The sequence below is a fragment of the Pinus tabuliformis genome, chromosome 5_1 (genome assembly GCF_031772625.1).
Source record: "Pinus tabuliformis cultivar Carrire ecotype Pingquan chromosome 5_1, CPIR1, whole genome shotgun sequence".
In the NCBI taxonomy this organism is placed as follows: Eukaryota; Viridiplantae; Streptophyta; class Pinopsida; order Pinales; family Pinaceae; genus Pinus; species Pinus tabuliformis.
In genome coordinates, this window is record NC_142305.1 from 239,129,479 (window position 1) to 239,149,009 (window position 19,531).

A 19,531-nucleotide genomic window follows, 5' to 3' on the forward strand; every position below is an offset into this window, starting at 1 on the left:
CTGGTGGAGTTGTCGGCTAGAAGGAAACCCATGGAAGCAAATGGGTGTTTAAGAAAAAGATGACTGCATAAAGTAAGGTGGAGAAATACAAAGCTTAGTTGGAGCAAAAGGTTATTCCCAAGTGTCAGGAATTGATTTTGGTGATATTTTTTCTCCTGTTGCCAAGTTAGCTTCTATTAATTTACTTTTATCTGTCGCTGCTGCTTTTGATTTTGGGGTAGAACAGATGGATGTGAAGACAACGTTTCTTCATGGGGATCTGGAAGAAGAGATCTACATGAAGCAACCAAAAGGCTTTGTGGTGAAGGGTAAGAAAGAATTGGTATGCAAGTTAAAAAAGTCTTTGTATGGGTTAAAACAATCACCAAGGATATGGTACCAGAAATTGGACACATATATATGGGGACTAGGCTTCACCAGAAGCAAAGAATATCACTGTGTGCATTTTAAATTAATTGGTGACCATGTTATTTATTTGGTCTTGTAAGTGGATGATATGTTGTTGATTGGAAATGACAAAGAAATTATTCGGGATTTGAAGGCCCAATTGTCCTCCAAATTCGACATGAAAAATCTTGGTGCTGCAAACTATATTTTGGGCATATAAATTAAACGAGATCGGGCAAAGAGGAAGCTCTGGTTAAACCAAAGGAAGTATGTCAAGCCAATATTGCAGAGGTTTAATATGCAGGATAGTAAACCAGTGAAGGTTCCTATTCTTGTAGGTGTAAAGCTATCTGTTGAACAATGTCTTAAGACACAAGAAGAGGAAGATGACATGTCCCGTGTTCCATATGCGAGTGCAGTTGGTAGCCTGATGTATGCAATGGTTTGCACTGGACCAGACATTGCACATGCAGTGGGAGTATTGGGCAGGTTTATGTCGAATCCAGGGAAGGAGCATTGGACAATAGTGAAGCGGTTTTCAGGTATTTGTGTGGCACTGGTGATCATGGTTTGTGCTACCAAGGAAGATTAGGATTGGATAGAGTTTTGGACATTCGTGGATTTGTTGATGCAGAACGGGCTGGAGATCTGGATCAAAGAAGATCTACAAGTGGGTATGTGTTTAACCTTTTTGGAGAAGTAGTTAGTTGGATGTGTAAGAGGCAGTTTGTAGTGACACTTTTAACTACAGAGGTTGAATACATGGTAGCCACTCATGCAAGCAAGAGAGTAGTTTGGTTGCAGAGATTGTGTTCAAGTATGGGGTTGGTGCAACGAGCTATAAGGATAGATTGTGACAACTAAAGTACAATTTTCTTGGCTAAGAACCTTGCTTATCATTCGAGGACAAAGAATATTGATGTTTAGTATCACTTTGTGAGGGATATGCTTGAGGACAAAAAGGTGTTGTAGGTAAAGGTGGACACGCGAAGAATGTTGCAGATGCATTGATGAAGTCTGTGAGCACTGAGAAGTTTTCTTGGTGTAGAGAAACAATGAGTGTTGCAGGCCTGAATCAGTGACAAAGCTCTCTTGTGACCCCTTGTGTGGAAATAAACAAGTGGGAGAATGTTGGGTATGTGTTATATTCTTTCCACGATTGGGGGGCGGACCCAAAGATGGTGGCCGAACCTACCCATGGTTTTGTGCTTGAGTTTTGCACATGGTTTTTGGGCATGATGGTTTTCGGCCCATGGTGTTGATTTGTGGTAGCATCGGATGTGCTCTAGCCATGAAAATTGGTGGAGAGGCTAAGGTACATAAGATATCCAAGACCCAGAAATATTTTGGGGAAATTCCACCCGGATGGAGAGATATTAAAATAATTAATATTTTTAATGGGGTTCCTAAGTCTAAACTTAAGAATATTAAAATATTAATGGGTATTAATATAAAACTGGGTGAGAATGTTCTAAATGACATGGATCAAGCCAAATCTAATCTTAGTCGGGGATAGCTAAGGAGCTACAATTGTTGTTGTGGGATCGTTCATCCGGTGATTGATCAGCTGGAATATCTATCTTCGAGGAGAAGTGCTACTGCCGAGGGCATTCTCTGTTGGGTGAGCCATTTCTGGCACCCTAGTTGTATTCAGGAACTGCAAATAATAAAACCCTCATATCTGTCGCAGCGGTTTTCCCGCATTGGGTTTTTCCAGGGAGGATTGTCCAAAAATATGGTGTTCCTTGTGTGTTTGTCTCAATTATTTCAGTTACTGATCTGTATATGAGTTAAGGCTGCATTTGTGTTTATTTTAGTATTTATATCTATAAATAACTTGTTAATGGAATGAACAAGTAGGAGAAATTAAACCAGATAATGCAGTAGGGATTTCTAACGTGTCAGACTTATAAATTTCAACACATGGTATTTAGTAGATCGATCAAGGGAACTATGGTTATGTTATAATCTAGGGTTAATGGATTGGGGTTTATGAATGCTTCTACATGTATATATATGTATTGTAACATTGAAAGGAACATAATGAAAAATCGATCTAGTAGTCCTGGTTTTGGGATCTAGGGGAAAATCTTTGTGTATATTTGTTTTCTATTCTCGCCATTGTTTATTTTTCTGTTTGAAGAATTTGTTTGCAGGTAATTTCTGTACAGGGTTAAAACCTACAAAAAATACAACATGGCATAAATTCCTCTCATCAAACTGAACAATCTGAGGCCAAGTTGACTTTGACCACTAAGACCACTTTGCATTGGGAACTATGAACTACCTCGAAAAATGTGAAAAGCTATCAATATGAGATTTCCATGGATGAGAGTTGTTTGAAGGTACCGCACTAAACCCAAGCTCACCTACAAACTCTATAGACTCTATCCGTGTGGCAAGAGTCATGACATAGGTGCACCTTGATGTGGATTGGATTGGCCCATAAACCGGTGATCACCCTTACAAAAGTAGGCTCCCATAAAACCATGAGTCCTCAAGTAGGCTCACCTAAGGCCCTCTATTCTTACACAAGACGAAAGGAACCCAAAATGAACGACAAGGGAGCCGCCATAGATTGACCAAGACAACAAGATACAAACAGTAAGAACATGACACAAGCTTGGGATACCTATTACAAAACCTCACCTAGTTGTGTGACCTTGGGATTACAATGGTGGTGATAAATGCTGCAAAAGTTTTTATATGTACCCTTGTTGACATGCGGGGTAACATGACCTAGAGAAGTGTGCCAAGGTGGCTACACTACTCATCCATAAAATATTAAAATACACCTCCATATAACATGTCATAAAGGTGTTCAACTAACCAAAGAAGGTGCACCCTAGAGAAGTTTGCCAACCTCTCCAACAATAATAAAATAATGCATGCAAACCTTGAAAATTGTGTTTAAGAGGATAGTACTCCATTAAGACCCTATGCCTCCTCCAAAGAACACCCTCCAAGTGTGAACAATTGCCAAGAGAAGTAGGGTGCTCAAGCAATTAATATTAAACTGGATTAAATAGATTAAATTAACAATTGAATGGTTACATCAACCTCAACATGTGTGCACAAAGGTTAATACCCAAATAAAATCATTGCCCATCCTCCCAATAGTCACCAGTTGATTAAATCAACATGAACATGTGTGCCAATGTTGGGGCTGCACTCTAGCAACTGCTTTACCATGCAAATGAAGGTTATCTCCTAGCAAAATCACACCATGATAAAAAAAAATAGAAGCTCTACCTAGGTTTGAACCTAGGGTGCACCACACATAGATTATTACATTATTAATACCTCATCAAACCCTAGAGAAAGGTTTGATCATCAAATATGTATGTAGTACCCTCCTTATCTAACTTAAACTTAGGAAAGAGTACATCAATGAGGGTACTAACATCATCAAACACATTGCCTCTAGGAGATATCTAGCAAATGTTACTATCTTAAGTCATATTGCCTAAGGAAATCTTACCAAGACAAAGTGCATTGCCACAATATGCATCATCCAACCCCATCAACATCATAAGCGAAGTGGAAAATAGAAAATGCTATCCCATCTAATCATCAAGTATGTCCCCACCACACATTCAACACAAGAGGACCATGTAGAACACCCCCTCCTAATAATACCAATAATACAACATCAACATGCAAAAGTCACTGGGAATTTCCAACAACATCATGAAACTTCTGCTTCCTAACTCCATCATCAATCCCTTGGGGGCTAGAACCATCATCCAAGAACAAGATGTAGCACATCCAAGATAAACACGTCTACCAAAACCACATAGTATTCTCCATAACCATCAAATGTGCAACTGAGGGGTGATCAACAAAGCAAGCTCATGTGAGTAGACCACCACATCAACATGCATAATCATCTAACCAAGGACAAGTGAGACTCCCCCAAACAAATACCTCTATCAAATGATTTAATGCCATGAAGAGAAGGGGCTCCAAGAAGATGTATCACCTAAGTCAGTCCAATGCTCCAAGCTACCAACAGCAAATCTCATGAATGTGATGAAAATCACAAAGTGGAACCTCACACAACATGAGGTGTAACAAAGTTGAGCTACAACCTCTGAATTAAGCTTCTCACCTTACAAGCTCATAAACTCCTTTATGTTACCATTATCTATATTCCTGTAGCATCATTTTCTTCTATTATTCTGCTCAATATTTCCAAATAATTCCGTAGCACTGTAGAGCATCCTGATTGGCTTCAAGATCAGCAATTATAAATTTCAAGCCCTCTTTTCATGCATCCTCTGTTGAGATAAGCTTACAGATTGAACAACTCCTTTGTTTCGGCCTAGAAAAAAAATGGTCTAGCATAGCTTGCTGGCAGAATTCCTGTAGATAGTGATCTCTTCAACTGCTGGAAAGAAGCAATGAAATTGTACATGCACTTTGAGGGGTATAAAAGGGCTATATCGTAGGTTTCTTTGTTGCTTCTAGCAATTAAGGATGCCTTAGTTTTCACATTTATTTTATAAAAGTGTCATGGATGATGGTGGAAATGCCATGGTTTTTTTAGGTTTTGAGATTTTTACCTTGAATGTATTCTTTTAATGCCATTGGTCTACTTTGTGGTCATTTGTTGAACATTAATGAAATTATCTTATTTTCATTATTATTAATAAATACTTCTTTACGTTTCTTTACCCCTTTCTCTCTAGGTTTTTTTTTGAAATGGAAACCTGTTGGTTAGTCAGTAAACCCGGAGTAAATTCTCCTCCCCACTTTCTTTTGATGCTGTCACTACATTTATGTTAGAAGAGGGTGTTGGTTGGCTCAAACTATGTTAATTGCTGGAAAGATACTCGGATACATAAGATATAATGTTAGAAGAGAGCGTTGGTTGGCTCAAAGTATGTTACTTGCTGGGGAGATGCTCGATACATAAGATACAATCAATATATGGCATCTTTTTTGGAGGAGAGCCTAATCTTCTTGCCAAATACAGGACCACCATGCATGGTGAGGGTACCCTCCACCGGATTTGAACCTGGGTCAACTTGGGGTAAGCCTTTTTTATCGAGAGCCTAACCTTCTTGCCAAATATATCACCACCATGCAGGGTGAGTATGCTCCCCTGGATTTGAACCCGGGTCAGCTTGGTGCAACTGTCCCAAGTTGCCACTAAACCACAGCCTGATGGGATGTGTGTTGGAAGAGGGTGTATTCGCTACTATTTTTGGAGTTTTTTTTGGTCTATAATTGGCTCTTCTTAACGGTTCCCTAGATGTTTAAATTCTAGCTGGATATATATGTTGTTTCAAGAGTTTATTTTCTTGCGCTTGGGATCAGCACACATGTCGTTTTGTGTAATATATCGATTCACCGTAATGCCTAATGATCATTTTTCTGGGAGGCTAGTTTGATAATTGAGGTGTCAGATTGTACCATTGGAATATGATTGAAGGCCATTTCTTGTCTTTCTGGTTCTGCTTTTATGATTATGTAATATATATGCTGGAAATATTTAGCAGAATTTTGTTTCTTCTGCAATGTACTGATTCAGGTTTTTCTACTCAAACTAGGTACAAACCGGACGTAATAAAAGGAGACTTGGATTCCATCCGTCCAGAAGTCAGAGAATTCTATGACAATTTGGTAGGTGTCTAGATAAATGAAATATATATACATCATGATATCAGTGACCTTATCTTTTTGTCTACATGCATTATGCATTTTCTTGTTAGCTTCAGTTTTCGGTATCGTTTACAATCATACATTGTTTGAGCTTATTTGGAACAGTCATAATTGTAAAAGATACCTGAAGAACTCTGTAGATGATTTTTGTGGGAAAAATGATGTGCCTGTATTTAAGATACTGCTTTAGTATTGCCCAAGGTAGAAAAGATGCTTGATATCGTACGTTGAGAAAGGCCTGGCCATTCAAACTAATGGCCGTGTCTTGATTTTATGATAATTGGCCCTTCCTGTTTCTTTGATGCCTCTGTTCTAAAATTTCTGATTATAGATGTTCCGATAAGTATTGGAGGAAACAATAAATTAAAGAATGAAGAGCAATGTAGTTTGGTAAACAAAACCTAAACATGTGTTGTTTGTTCTAGTAATTTTGGCCCTTTGTGTTTCTTTGATGCCTCTGTTCTAAAATTTCTGATTATAGATGTTCCGATAAGTATTGGAGGAAACAATAAATTAAAGAATGAAGAACAATGTAGTTTAGTAAAACAAAAACTTAAACATGTGTTGTTTGTTCTAGTAATTTTGTATTGCCATAAGAAATTGTAAGGTAGGGAACCCAAAAATTTTCTGGGAAAATTATTCTGCAGAGTATATGTGAAAATTTACATTTTTAATTGTAACAACTGGAAATTTATTCTTCAAACTGTAAATTAATTATGCAATTTATTTGCTACGACAAATATCGAATAAATCACACTGCAATTTTTCATCATAAAAATTATTGCAGAGAATAAAATGCTGGAAACAGAGAAAATGCTAGCACACACACATAAAGATTTGACACAATTATTTTTGGACAAATGTCCTCAGAAAAACCAAATTTGGGAAAACCGGTGCAGCGGTTGAGGGTTTTATTATTATGCAGCAGTGAGAAAATATGAGACAGTTGGGTGCCTAAAACTCACAATCCTCTACATGATAATCCGGCCACACAATTAGTGAGACAATTCTTGCCTCACCTGACCCTAATCCAACTCCAAATACTGGCACAAACTGTGCTGCTCGAACCCTTGCATCAACCTCTACACAGAACCTCTCACGCTATGCCTGTAAGTTGCTCTGGTCAAGTCGTCTGCCCAACGCAACGTCTAAAAATGACTCGCTAACCCCTCTGAAAATTCTTCCGGCCTCCAGCAATTGAATTGACCCTCTGTCTGGCCAAATCGAACTTTGCCTCCGAAGCTTCTGTGCAGGCCCTGCATAGCCCCACTAAGGAAACTTGACCCTCCTGTAACTAACTGTCCGAAACTGGAAAACTTCCTGCAGACTCACTGACTCTGTCCCTCATTGTCTCTACGTCCCCTCTTTGGCTCAAACTTCTCTCTGCTGAATCACTGCAGTTGCGAAACTCGACCTCTGCCAAGGAATTCGCTCTTCGAGTGTTTTCTCCATCTACCTCCTCTTATAATCTTCAGTTGAGTCTTCAACGACCACGATTAAATCTTAATCGATGGCTGAGATCATCTCTAAGTTGATCCATGTGAATTTCTAGAGAATTCTCGCCTCTCATTTAATTCCTATTAACTAATCGATTTTCCTAAGTTAGACTTGAGCATTTTTTAATTATCGATCAATTAATTTAATTGAGCTATCTCTAGGTGGAATTTCTAGAATATTTCTGGGTTTTTGAGATCTCCTGTGTTTTAGCCTCTCCACAAAGTTTGAGACTAGAACACTATCTGATGCTACCAAAACTAACACCCTTTTAGTGACGAAGGTGTTCTAGTGCTGCACTGCTACAAGAATCTGTTTTTGCATCATCCTCCCATACACTCTGCTAATGTTTGACATCTGTAGCTACCTACCACTGTCTATAAACCACTGTGTTAACTCTGATTCATCTGCCACTAGTTGTAGATGAACCATGATGCACCTGTATTGCTACTGACACTGCACTGTACAACCTGTACTGCTGCCGACTCTGCATTTGTACTACAACCTAACTAACACTCCCTCTCACTGTTGTTGTTGTTGTTGTTGCAACCACTGTAACTAAGAAGTATTCGAATCAATTGTGTCTCTGTGCCACAAGTATTCGAATCAATTGTGTCTCTGTGCCACAACTATCTCCTGAGTCTCTGACTGCTACTAGCCTTTGCATTGTCCATTGGGAAATATGCATTGTTGTTGATTCTGCACCGTGCCTCTTGCACTGCTATCAATACTACTCTGTGCCCCTCAGCATCTGACAACAATTGGTCTACAATTGTCACTCTAGAACTGATTGCACCCACTGACAATGATCCTCTTGCTACTGAATACTGTGGGCCATTGTAGCAAGGGTAATGATCCTGCTGCAATAATCTAGAGCTAATCTCCTTGTCACATCTGCGTTGGACCCTGCTTGGATCTCTGCAACCTTGGAGTCTAGAACTTGATGTCTTCCCACCTCTCTCCTGGAGGTATAGTTGCATACAAAGCAAATTGTTCCTCCAACATGGGGGACAACTAATCTATCTCTGTCGAAGTTGTTTCTTGCTCCTGCTTCTCCTTCTTGTCCTTCTTCTTTGAGGACACTAGGTATTGTAGTGGTCAAACTCGCCACACCTGAAGCACTTGATCTTGGACAAATCCTTCTTCTTCTTCTTCTCTCCTTACAAGCCTTGTCCCTGACTAGGACCTTTTGCTTTCCCTTTCAATGCAAGGACCACATTTTCTTCCTCCTTCACACCCTTCGATCCTCTACTGCTACTGTCATTGATGGAGCTCTTTACTAGAGCTCGCCTCATCTCCTCGTGTGAGAATTGCCCACTTCATGTCCCACCCAGGTAACTGATCTCATCCTAGAATTCCCTGGATGAAGGTCTTCCACTCCTTGGTGACACTGTTGAGGGCCAAACACACAATTTCAGTAGATGGGGGCGACTCTCCTATGGATGCAAACTCATCTTGGATATCCTAAATCCTAGTGAGATAGGGGTTAATGTCTTTACCCTTCTACATTCGAACATTCCTCAATTTTTCCTTCAGGAACATCTTCCACTACTTGGAAGGGTTCTGATATAGTGAGACATTAGCATTCCACATTTCTTTGGCCGTATTCTTGGCCACAACATGTGAGACTATATGAACTCGAACTCCATCGAGAATCAACCGCTTCGCCTTGGTCATCTCCTTATTGTAATTCCCTAGCTGATCTGGATCTGTAGGCACGACAACAACGTTTTTGTGTATTGCTTCAAACCAAATTCGTCTAGCAGGAATGACATCTTGACCTTGCAGATACAATAGTTCGATGCACCCTCTATTATGTCCTAATCTTAGAGTCCTGCTGAAGCCATCATTGCAAATCCTTGACCTAGGGTGGAATTATCCCTCTTTCACCTACTCGGCTGCTAGCACAGCTAATCACGCTTCTTCTTGGAGTGAAAACATTTGCCTGCTGCTAATTCCTGCTGCAACTAGAAATTTCAGATTTCTGAAACTAGAAACCCTCTGAGAGAAACTCCTTGTGTGTGCAATTTCTCTTCCACCCGGTGTTGATTCTGCTACTGCAAACTGCTGCAAAAACCAACTGCGCTCAAGCCTCCGACAAGAAATCTTCTCTGCGAAAATACTGAGTTGCTCACCTATTGCCTGCTGGAATCACTTCCCGGACAAATCGACCCTTCTTGCACTCTACAACTGGAAATTTAACCCCCTGTCTAGCAATTCACACTGCCTAGCTAGGCACTATGCAACCTTTGGAAATTTGTGTTGTTGCTCCCTTTGAGCCACAAAATTCTCCCTCTTCGTCTTTGAGCCTCCTCTTCGTAAACTATGCTCTGATACCATGTGAAAATTTACAATTCTAATTGCAGCAACTAGAAATTTATTCTTCTAACTGTAAATTAATTATGAAGTTGATTTGTTACGACAAATATTGAATAAATCACACTGCAAGTTTCACCATAAAAAACACTGCAGAAAATAAAATGTTGGAAACTAAGAAAATGCTAGCACACACTTAAAAACCTGACAAATTTTTTTTTCGACAAATGTCCCCAAAAAAACCCAATATGGGAAAACTGGTGCAACAACTGAGGGTTTTATTATTATGCAACAATGAGAAATTCTAAGTACAACTAGATGCCCAAAATTGGCAATCCTCCACAATATAATCTAACCACAAAATCAGTGAAATAATTCTTTCCCTGACCCAGATCCAGCTCCAAATACTGGCACAAGCTGGGCTGCTCGAACCCGTGCGTCAACCTCTGTGCCAATGTTGCGTAGACCCTCTCATGCTCTGCCTGGAAGTTGCTCTGATCAAGTTGTCTGCCCAACTTAGCCTCTGAGAATGACTCGCTAGCCCCTCCAAAAATTCTCTTGACCTCCAACAACTGAATTGACCCTCTGTCTGGCCAAATCGAACTCTGCGTCTGAAGCTTCTGTGCAGGCCCTCCGCAGCCCCATTGAGGAAACTTGACTCTCTTGTAATTGACTCTCCAGAACTGGAAAGCTTCCTCTGGACTCACCAACTTTGCCCCTCACTGACTCTGCGTCCCCTCTTTGGCTCGAACTTCTCTCTGCTGAATCAGTGCAGCTGGGAAACTCTACTTGTGTTAAGGAATTGCTCTTCGAGTGTTTTCTCCATCAACTCCATGACCTCCTCTTGTAATTTCCAGTTGAGTTTTCAACGACCATGATTAAATCTTAATTAATGGTTGAGATCATTTCTAAGTCAATCCATGTGAGTTTCAAGAGAATTCTCACCTTTCTCAATTAATTCCTATTAATTAATCGATTTTCCTAAGTTAGACTTAGGAATTTTTTAATTATCGATCAATTAATTTAATTGAACTATCTCTAGGTGGAATTTCCAGAAAGGATTTCTGGGTTTTTGAGATCTCTTGTGTTTGATCCTCTACACAAAGTTTGAGAATAGAGCACCATCCAATGCTACAAAAACTAATAGTATAAGGAAGGTTGGGCCTTTACCAGGCAATTTGTTATGGTGTATATATCCTTTTATGGTGTTAGAACTTAGTAATAGCTTTAGATTGTGCCATTGAAATTGATGCCTTAAGAGGTGTTACCCCTAATATAGCATGATAATTACATGTGATTTTCATCATGTTGGCTCCCTAGGAGATATAAAGTCAAAACCACCCAATAAGCCAGCGCGGCATGTTTTAGCCTGCATGCGATCCCTTGTTCATGTTAGTCAGACATTGATATTCTCCTTTCTCTCAGTCACAAATTTTTTACAATAAAACAACTAATGAAGCCCTATTGACAAGTTTACTTTAAGTGTTCCACAAGAAAGAGGTTACAAACCAACCGCATAGCTCAAAAGCAGAACAAGAGTGCCATAAATGCCCACATGTGTGGTAGAAAATGCTCCTAAAGCATGATGTCATCCTCGAAATGAGCTCTCTAAGCCACCAAAAGGTGTAATATGGGCTAATGAGTGCTCCATACTCCAAGGTACATCTCCAGTATTATGTGCAAGCCTCTAAAGTGACTCTAGGCCAAAATGTCATGTCCATGGTGCATTAAGTCACCCTCAAAGGAGCAAAGTGTTAGGTTTTGGTAGCATCGGATGTGCTCTAGCCATAAAAATTGGTGGAGAGGCTAAGGCACATGAGTTCTAAAGAACCCAGAACCGTTTGGTGAAATTCCACCCAGATTGTATTTTATTAAAATAATTAATATTTTTAATGGGGTTCTTAAGTCTAAACTTATAAAAAATAAAATATCAATGGGTATTAATCAAAATATGGGTGAGAATGATCTAGAAGGCGGATCAAGTCAAGTTTTTATCTTAATTGTTGATTAGAGACTTAATCTCGGTCGTTGAAGTCTCAACGAGAAAAGTATAACGAGGCTTGGGGTTCAGTTAGAAACACACACGAAGAGAATAGATTGATCTTAGAGTTTGATTTCTGGAGCTAGGAAGCTGAGAAATTCGAACTAGGTGATCAGTTGCAGTAGAGGGGCAAGAATAGTTCGGGAGTATTGACAGAGAGGCGGAGAGAAGCTAGTGGAGGCAGCGCAACAGCCAAGAGGACTAACGCTGGGCCAATCTGGGCCCACGCAGGCCCGACGCAAAGCCAAAAGGGCCAACGCAGAAGCAGAAGCTGCCCTCCACGTAGAAAGACGAAACTGTTGGGGAACTGTTGGAACATTCGGGAAAGCTAACGCAATGGGTAGAAGAGACAACGCAGAGTTGACGTAGAGCTTGTAGGGCTGACCAAGGGCCTACGTAGAAGTAGCTAGGGTTAGCCAGTTTTGTTGTCGGATCAGCTGGAATCTTCTGGGTGAAGTGAGATAAAACTCACTCGGTTTTTCCGCCATTGTATTTTCTCTGTCATTGGTTTTCCAAGAGGGCTACCAACGTTTGAATTCAGAATTACTGCTTAATAATAGAAAACCCTCAGAGTTGCTGCACCGATTTTCCCACATTGGGTTTTTCCGGGGACTATTTTGTCCAAAAATAACTGTGTCCTATGTATCTTGTTCTTTGCTCAGTTTTCTGTTTCATGTAATCAAATATTAAAGTAGTGTAGGCTGCAGAAGTAATTTGCTTCAGTATTCAGAGAATAACTTGATGAATGAATATTAAAATCAAGTAGGTGAAGTAGATTCAGATTTGCTGCAGTAGGGGTTCCTTGAGGATTAGGAATTTTCACACAAAGGGGGTGACGTGGCACTCTCTAACTCAAGCTTTGGGGCTCCAAGGTGATGTGCAAGCCCTCCCTTGTCACCTCAAGGATGACCATCATTATCTAGGCTTTGGAACAAGTGATGCCCATCAAATAATGTCCCGGGTCTTGTTGTTGCAAAATCTAGCAGGCCTTGAAGAGGGGTACCCTACACGGCTAATACTAGACCAAGAGACAATAATAGGGTGATGGCCCACTATCACTACAACCAAAACCCCTTGTTCTTTATAGGTTTTCACCAATGGGAGGAGTTCTGGTATGTATATAGGTCACCTAATAGGTATTCTAAAATTTGAGGTGCAGGGTGACTTAGAGGCTTTAAAGGGAAAGACACAATTTTAGGTTTAAGTCTCCCTTTATGAAGAGGAGGCAATTCACTTTCCTTGTAGAGGCCTATAATGGGCAAGATATTGCGTGGGGTTTGATTTGTTGGTTGAGAGTTAGGATGACTCAAGGTCAAGATGTTGAGAAAGGGTTTCCATCAAGAAAAGGGCACATGAAACCCTCGAGAAGCTCCAAAGTTGAAGCTAAATCCAAACTAGGGTTGTACCCTAGGGAAAATGACTAGGGCGAAGGAATTTGTGGACGAGATTGAAGTGGATGGCCACCAAAAGGAGAGATTTTGTGGCAAATGCTATCCTCTTGATGTTTAGGTTATCCAATCTCAAGAATGCTCTCTCCCTAGAGATTCACACCAAGCCCTAGTTTAGATGCTTGGCCTTAAAGGGGCCTAATTAGGTCAAGAGGAAAAAGACAATTTATGGATGAAAAGTGATTTGATTGCCAAGAAAGGATGGCCAGTGCCTAGCTCCTTGGGAGGATGGAGTCTATGAGTCAATTAGATAGCTAAAAGTTGCTAAGGAGGAAGGATAATTCATGCCCTGGCACCAAAAACCCTAGCGATTGATTAACTATGCAATATATCAAGAAGTTTCATGGGAGAGATAATCAAAGTTCACTGCTAGGATTATCATTCACATGTTATTCATGAGTAATGCATGCAATAATGATATCTAGATTCTATCCAATAGATTTTCAATAAATTAGGGCAAAATAGAAAACTCTAGATTCAATATATTCCATACATTAGACATAAAGAAAAGATTTATCTAACAAAATGCTCACTTACAAGATAACATGCATGAAATTCCATCCATTGATCCAAGACAATAGCTCCATAAACAAGCAAGTAGCTCCAAATATCAAAATGCATTCATAGATCTGATTTCCTCCACAAGAGAAAGACGCTGAAATTCTCTATGAGAGGCCGAAATATCCAAGTCCTAGTGATGATGAGAAATACAATAGTCTTCTCCTCTATTTATATGAGGAATAACATGTATTTTAGCTTAAAAGCTTCTAGGATAAGTAGAATTACAATGATGAGGTGGGTTACAAACCAACCCATTAGCGAAGACCTAAAACATAAAAAAATTCCCACACGTGTCACCCGTAGCGTAAGATATGTTGATGTCATCCATGCATTAGGCCTTCTAGGGCATGCATTGGTTCCTCTTAGTGCCAAACTTGGTGTAGAAGCTCTCTAAAATCACCCTCTGAGGGTTGGCCCTCAAAGTTTTGTCAATATCCCTCTGTGGACCCCAAAATTCATCTTGGGGCAACAAAGGTAGTCTCATGGGTCTCCAAATGGCTAGAGTGTTGGTCTTTGCTCCAAATTTGAGGGCTTCCAAGTTGGTGTTATCCCTCCCATGTCTCAAGGTGTGAGACCATCCTCATCTAGGCCTTGGATTAGCTGCCATCCCTCATAAATTACTAAGCCGACTGGGGACCATGTTGGGACCAGGTGCATCATTTCAAAAAGTCATTAAATGTAGGGCAATGTGCCAAAATGCCATGGCTACTGGAGGTGCCCAAGGGTGTGTATGATGCTCCACTGCTTCTTGGAGTCCCATGGCTCTCAGCGCTTTACTTGTATGTGTCAATATGCCTCTATGGAGGTCTGGGCCCCAGTTAAGTTGCCGAGGTCATGGCTGTGGAACTAGCTAACGATCACATTACAAATTCTAGCAAGCAACAAATCATGAAGTACAATAATAATTTTTGCATCTAAGTGAACCATGCTTGAAATGTAAAGGGTTATTTGACACTGCAAGCAAGGCTCCCTTTCCAAATATGGGGCTTTGAACTCGCAATGGTGTTTCTTCTCTAGGCATGAGTGGCTATAGGAACACTTTATTAGGTGTTTCCAACCCCCAAGGGGTGTTGATTTTCTAGTGCAATTAGGGTTAGCACAATATTTCTGAAATTCTGATAATTACTTTTGATGTAGATCTTCTTTTAACTTGTTCCAATATATCATTCAACAATTATACTTCAGAAATTCAACAATAAAGAACAGTAAAACAATAGAGATCACAATGCACAAAAGAGAGACAAGATTTACCCTAGGAAAACCCATTATGGGGAAAAACCCAACAACCTTTTTAATAGAGAAATTCTTCTTGTTCAATGAGAGACACACCTAGACCTATGGTCAAACCTGGTCTTCTCCTCCAAGTCAAGTCACCCAAATCTGATCTTGCACTTTTCTCTTGATCCTACACTTCTAGAATTTTGGCCCTCCTACAATATGAGATGCCTTAGAATTTTGGCCTTGCAGCAGTTGCCCCAGTAACCCAGAAAATTTTGGCCCCCCTGCAACAGTTGCCCCGAAACTGCGAATCATAGAGAGAGATTCCTTCACATGTGCGAGTTGCTAGAGAGAGATAGGAGAGAGAAAATTCAACTTTCTTCTTCGTCCTTCTTTGTCCTTCTCGATCTTCACTCACTTGCCCAGAAACTATCTTGAGAGAGGAATGTGAATTACCCAAATGAGGAGCTCGAGCTGCCTTTATATAGTAGTCTGTCTAGGGTGAATGGATGCATCTCTTGGCCAGGGCTGACTTGTCACTTTTGGAGCCAAAAATTTCATTTTAAAAATTCAAATTTACATCTTTTAAAAGTCGCAATGGGACTTTGACTCAAAATAAATTTTCCTTTGACTCAAGCATTTATAAATATGCTTTACAATGATAAATATAATTACATCAAGTGACCACAAGTACATTATGAAGACCGACCATAGTTACAAATTCAACACTCCCTCTTAACTAGGGAGGTATTCATAATCACCATCATAGGTGTTCTCAGATTGAACAAATTTCTCTAAAGAAAAGGTTATCCATTATTATCAACATCATCTACTATCATCAAGATTCGCTAGTGGCCTTATCTGAGGCGGTACCAAACCCATGGAAATGTCATCAACATATCAAGACTCACTCCTCCAGAGTGATTGATCCTCGAATCCCATGGCCACCACCTAGGCCAAAAATGTTGATACCCTCAACTAGCAAGCGCTCACTCACCCTTCCTGGTGAGCACTCTAGGCCAAGACCTCACTCAACCCCTTCTTGGTTGGTGATCGGGTCTAGATGTTGAACAAGACCTCACTCCACCCTACTCAATGTGTGATCAGGGTCCAAGACCTCACTCCACCCTTCTGGTGTGTGATCAGGGTCCAGATGTTGAAGGACCTCACTCCACCATGCCTGGTGTGTGATCAAGGTCCAGGACCTCACTCCACCATTTATGGTGTGTGATTAGGGTCCTCCTCCAAGAGACACTCACTCAAAACTACCTATTGAGCCCTCTGGATCTCTTAGACCCATTCTCCCCTTCAGGAGAATGTCTGTCCATGCTGCAGACAAACCAACACTCCCTCTCAATGAGAGGGGTGATCACCACGAGCCCAACTTGTCTTTGAAGTACATGAACTTTTCCCTTGGCAGCGACTTCGTCAGAATATCAACTATCTTCGCATCGATGGAGATGTACTAGAGTGTTATTTCTCTCCTCTGCACCATGCCACGGATGTAGTGGTACTTGATCTTAAAATGCTTCAACTTGTCATGGAACACTGGATTCTCTGGAAACTTCACACAACTTTGATTATCGCAGTGTATCACTGTCGGTTCCAACTCTTGGCCAAATAATCCTGCAAACTTCCAAAGCCATACTGCTTCAGTATAGGTCTCATTGGCTGCCATGTACGCTGCTTCAACAGTTCTGAGTGCAATCAACATCTACTTCCTACTTATCCATGATATCATAGCAAATCCCAAACTAAAGCATACTCCCAAGGTACTCTTCATGTCTTCATCACTTCCTGCCCAATGAGCGTCTGTATATTTTGAAGTTGTACATTCTTGTTTGCAACATACTTCAAGCCATAGTTCACTGTACCACGCAAATATCTCAAGATGTGCTTTGCTGCAATCCAATGCTTGTGTCTCGGTTCTACCCGAAACTGGATCAAGGTGTTCACAGCAAAGCAAATGTCCATCTTGGTATTAACCAAATACATCAACATTCCAATCAATTGTCGGTACATAGATGGATCTATCAATTTGGAGTCGAAGCCTCTTGACTTCTTCAAGTTAGTCACCATGGGAGTTGCTATGGATTTGCAATCCATCATACCGAATCTTTGAAGGATCTCTACCACATACTTTCCTTGACAAAGGAAGACTTTACCCAATTTATTCCATACTTCTAATCCCAAATAATAGTGCATCAACCTAAGATCCTTCATGTCGAACTCAGAAGCCAACTGCTTCTTGCACTGAATGATAAGAGGCTCGACACCTGTCAGAAACAAGTCATCTACATATAATAGTAAGATCACAAGTGCATTCTTCACAACCTTAAAGTAAAGGTTTGGATCGGCTTTGCTTTTGGTAAATCCCAATCTCGTCAAATAACTGTCTATACGAGCATACCAAGCTCTTGGAGCTTGCTTGAGTCCATACAAGGCCTTCTTCAACCTACAAACATGAGACTCCTTTCCATATACCTCAAATCCTTGAGATTGCTCTATGTACACCTCTTCCTCAATCACTATCAAGGAAAGCAGTCTTCACATCCATCTAGTGCAAATTCCATCCCAACGTAACAACAAGAGAAATGATGGATCTAATGGAGGTGTACTTGGAAACTAGAGCAAAAGTCTCCTCATAGTCTTCTCCCTTTTTCAGGGAGAATCCTCTAGCCACAAACCTCGCCTTGTATTTGTCAATACTACCATCTGCAACATGCTTTATCTTGTAGATCCACTTGGAAGTCACCATAGACCTCCCTTCAAGCCTTGGCACAATTTCCCAAACATCATTCTTCATTATTAATTGGTACTCCTCATTATTGCTTCCTTCAACAATTGGTTACTAGATGCTTTTTCATATGTGGAAGGTTCTTCATCAATGAACTTTGTCATGAGAGTTGCATAGTTGGAGAACCTTTTAGGTTCCTTCACTTCTCTAGATGTGCCGACAGGAGTTGCGTGTCCTTCCGCCTCTTCTAATGTGGATCTAAGCCATGCTGGTCTCTTCTTGATCTCAAGAACTATGACTGGTTCTGCTAGATCTTGAGACCCTTCTGGCCTTCCGGTAGATTCTGTAGAACTCAAGTTCTCTTCCCTTGAGGCTTCTTGTTTAACTTCTTCCAAGGAATCTATGACGACTTCCTTAGAATTCCAATATGTCACTTTCTCATCGAAGATGACATCTCCACTGACCTCAATTTGATGCTGCTCTGGAATATATATTTTGTAAGCTTTTGAAGGTTCATTGTATCCAACAAATATGTCTTTCTTTCTTGAAGGCTCAAGCTTGTTCCTTTTATCCTTAGGAACATGAATATATACAGGAAAACTAAAGATTCTCATGTGCCCAACCTCAAGCTTCCTTTTGCAGAAGGCTTCTTCAAGAGTCATAGCTTCCGGAACTCTATGATGACCTCGATTTTGAATGTACACAGGTGCCCGTGATGCTTCGCCCATAAGAACAATGACAAGTCCAAATCATGCATCATTGCCTTGACAGATTCTTCAATGGGTCTGTTCTTTTGTTCTGCTGCACCATTTTGTTGTGGATTATAGGGGACAATTAGCTCCCTCTTAATCCTAGCATACTTGAAGAAAGCAGAAGCTCCTTTGAGGTGTATTCTCCTCCATTGTAAAATCTCAGTATCTTGATAATTTTACTTGTCAGGTTTTCCAATTCAGCTTTTAATTCTTGGAACATGTCGAATACCTCATCTTTTGACTTTAGGAGATATATCCATGTCTTATGGGAGAAGTCATCAATGAATACCACGTAGTACAATGAACCACCAAGTGATTTCATGGGCATCGAACCAAAGACATTAGAATGAATCAAGTCCAAAGTTTTCTTAGATTTGTTGTCACTGTTTGGAAATGGTTTCTTGATGTTCTTCCCAAGAGCACAACCTTTGCATACACCATCGTTCTTTATCTGTAGTTCAGGAACCCCTGACACTATTTCACTTAATTCGAGCAATGCTCTAAAAGGAAGATGTCCATACCTTTGGTGCCATAACACAAATGGATCTATTTTGTCATATAATAATGCTTGATTTGGTTGACTCACAAGTCCATACAACTTTCCAATATGAATCCCAATAACCCTAGCATCATTTATACTAGAGCCCTTTGAGCACACAAGTACTTTGCCATCCACAAAAGAAACCTTATCTCCTTTATCTTCTAAACAAGAAACAGAGACAAGATTCTTTTTTAAACCTGGTACATAAAGGACATTGTTGAGATGTACGTGGTTACCAGATTCTAGCTCTATGGATGCCTTTCCAACTCCTTTGACTACATAGCTGTTATTGTCTCCCAATTCAACCCTTTGAGATAACTTCTTCTCTGTCATGCTTGAAATATTCCCACACTCTTCGGTCATGTGTCT

General features: G+C 40.3%; 1 protein-coding gene across 1 annotated transcript in view; it reads left to right on the forward strand.

The window, feature by feature from the left end:
• The window catches only part of LOC149164292 (thiamine pyrophosphokinase 1-like), a 120,140-nt gene that overhangs the window by 45,792 nt on the left and 54,817 nt on the right, over positions 1-19,531 (forward strand). The window contains exon 3 of the mRNA XM_089432018.1: positions 5,943-6,015. Within this exon, the coding sequence (XP_089288144.1) occupies positions 5,943-6,015 (73 nt within the window). The remainder of the gene's footprint in view (positions 1-5,942; positions 6,016-19,531) is intronic.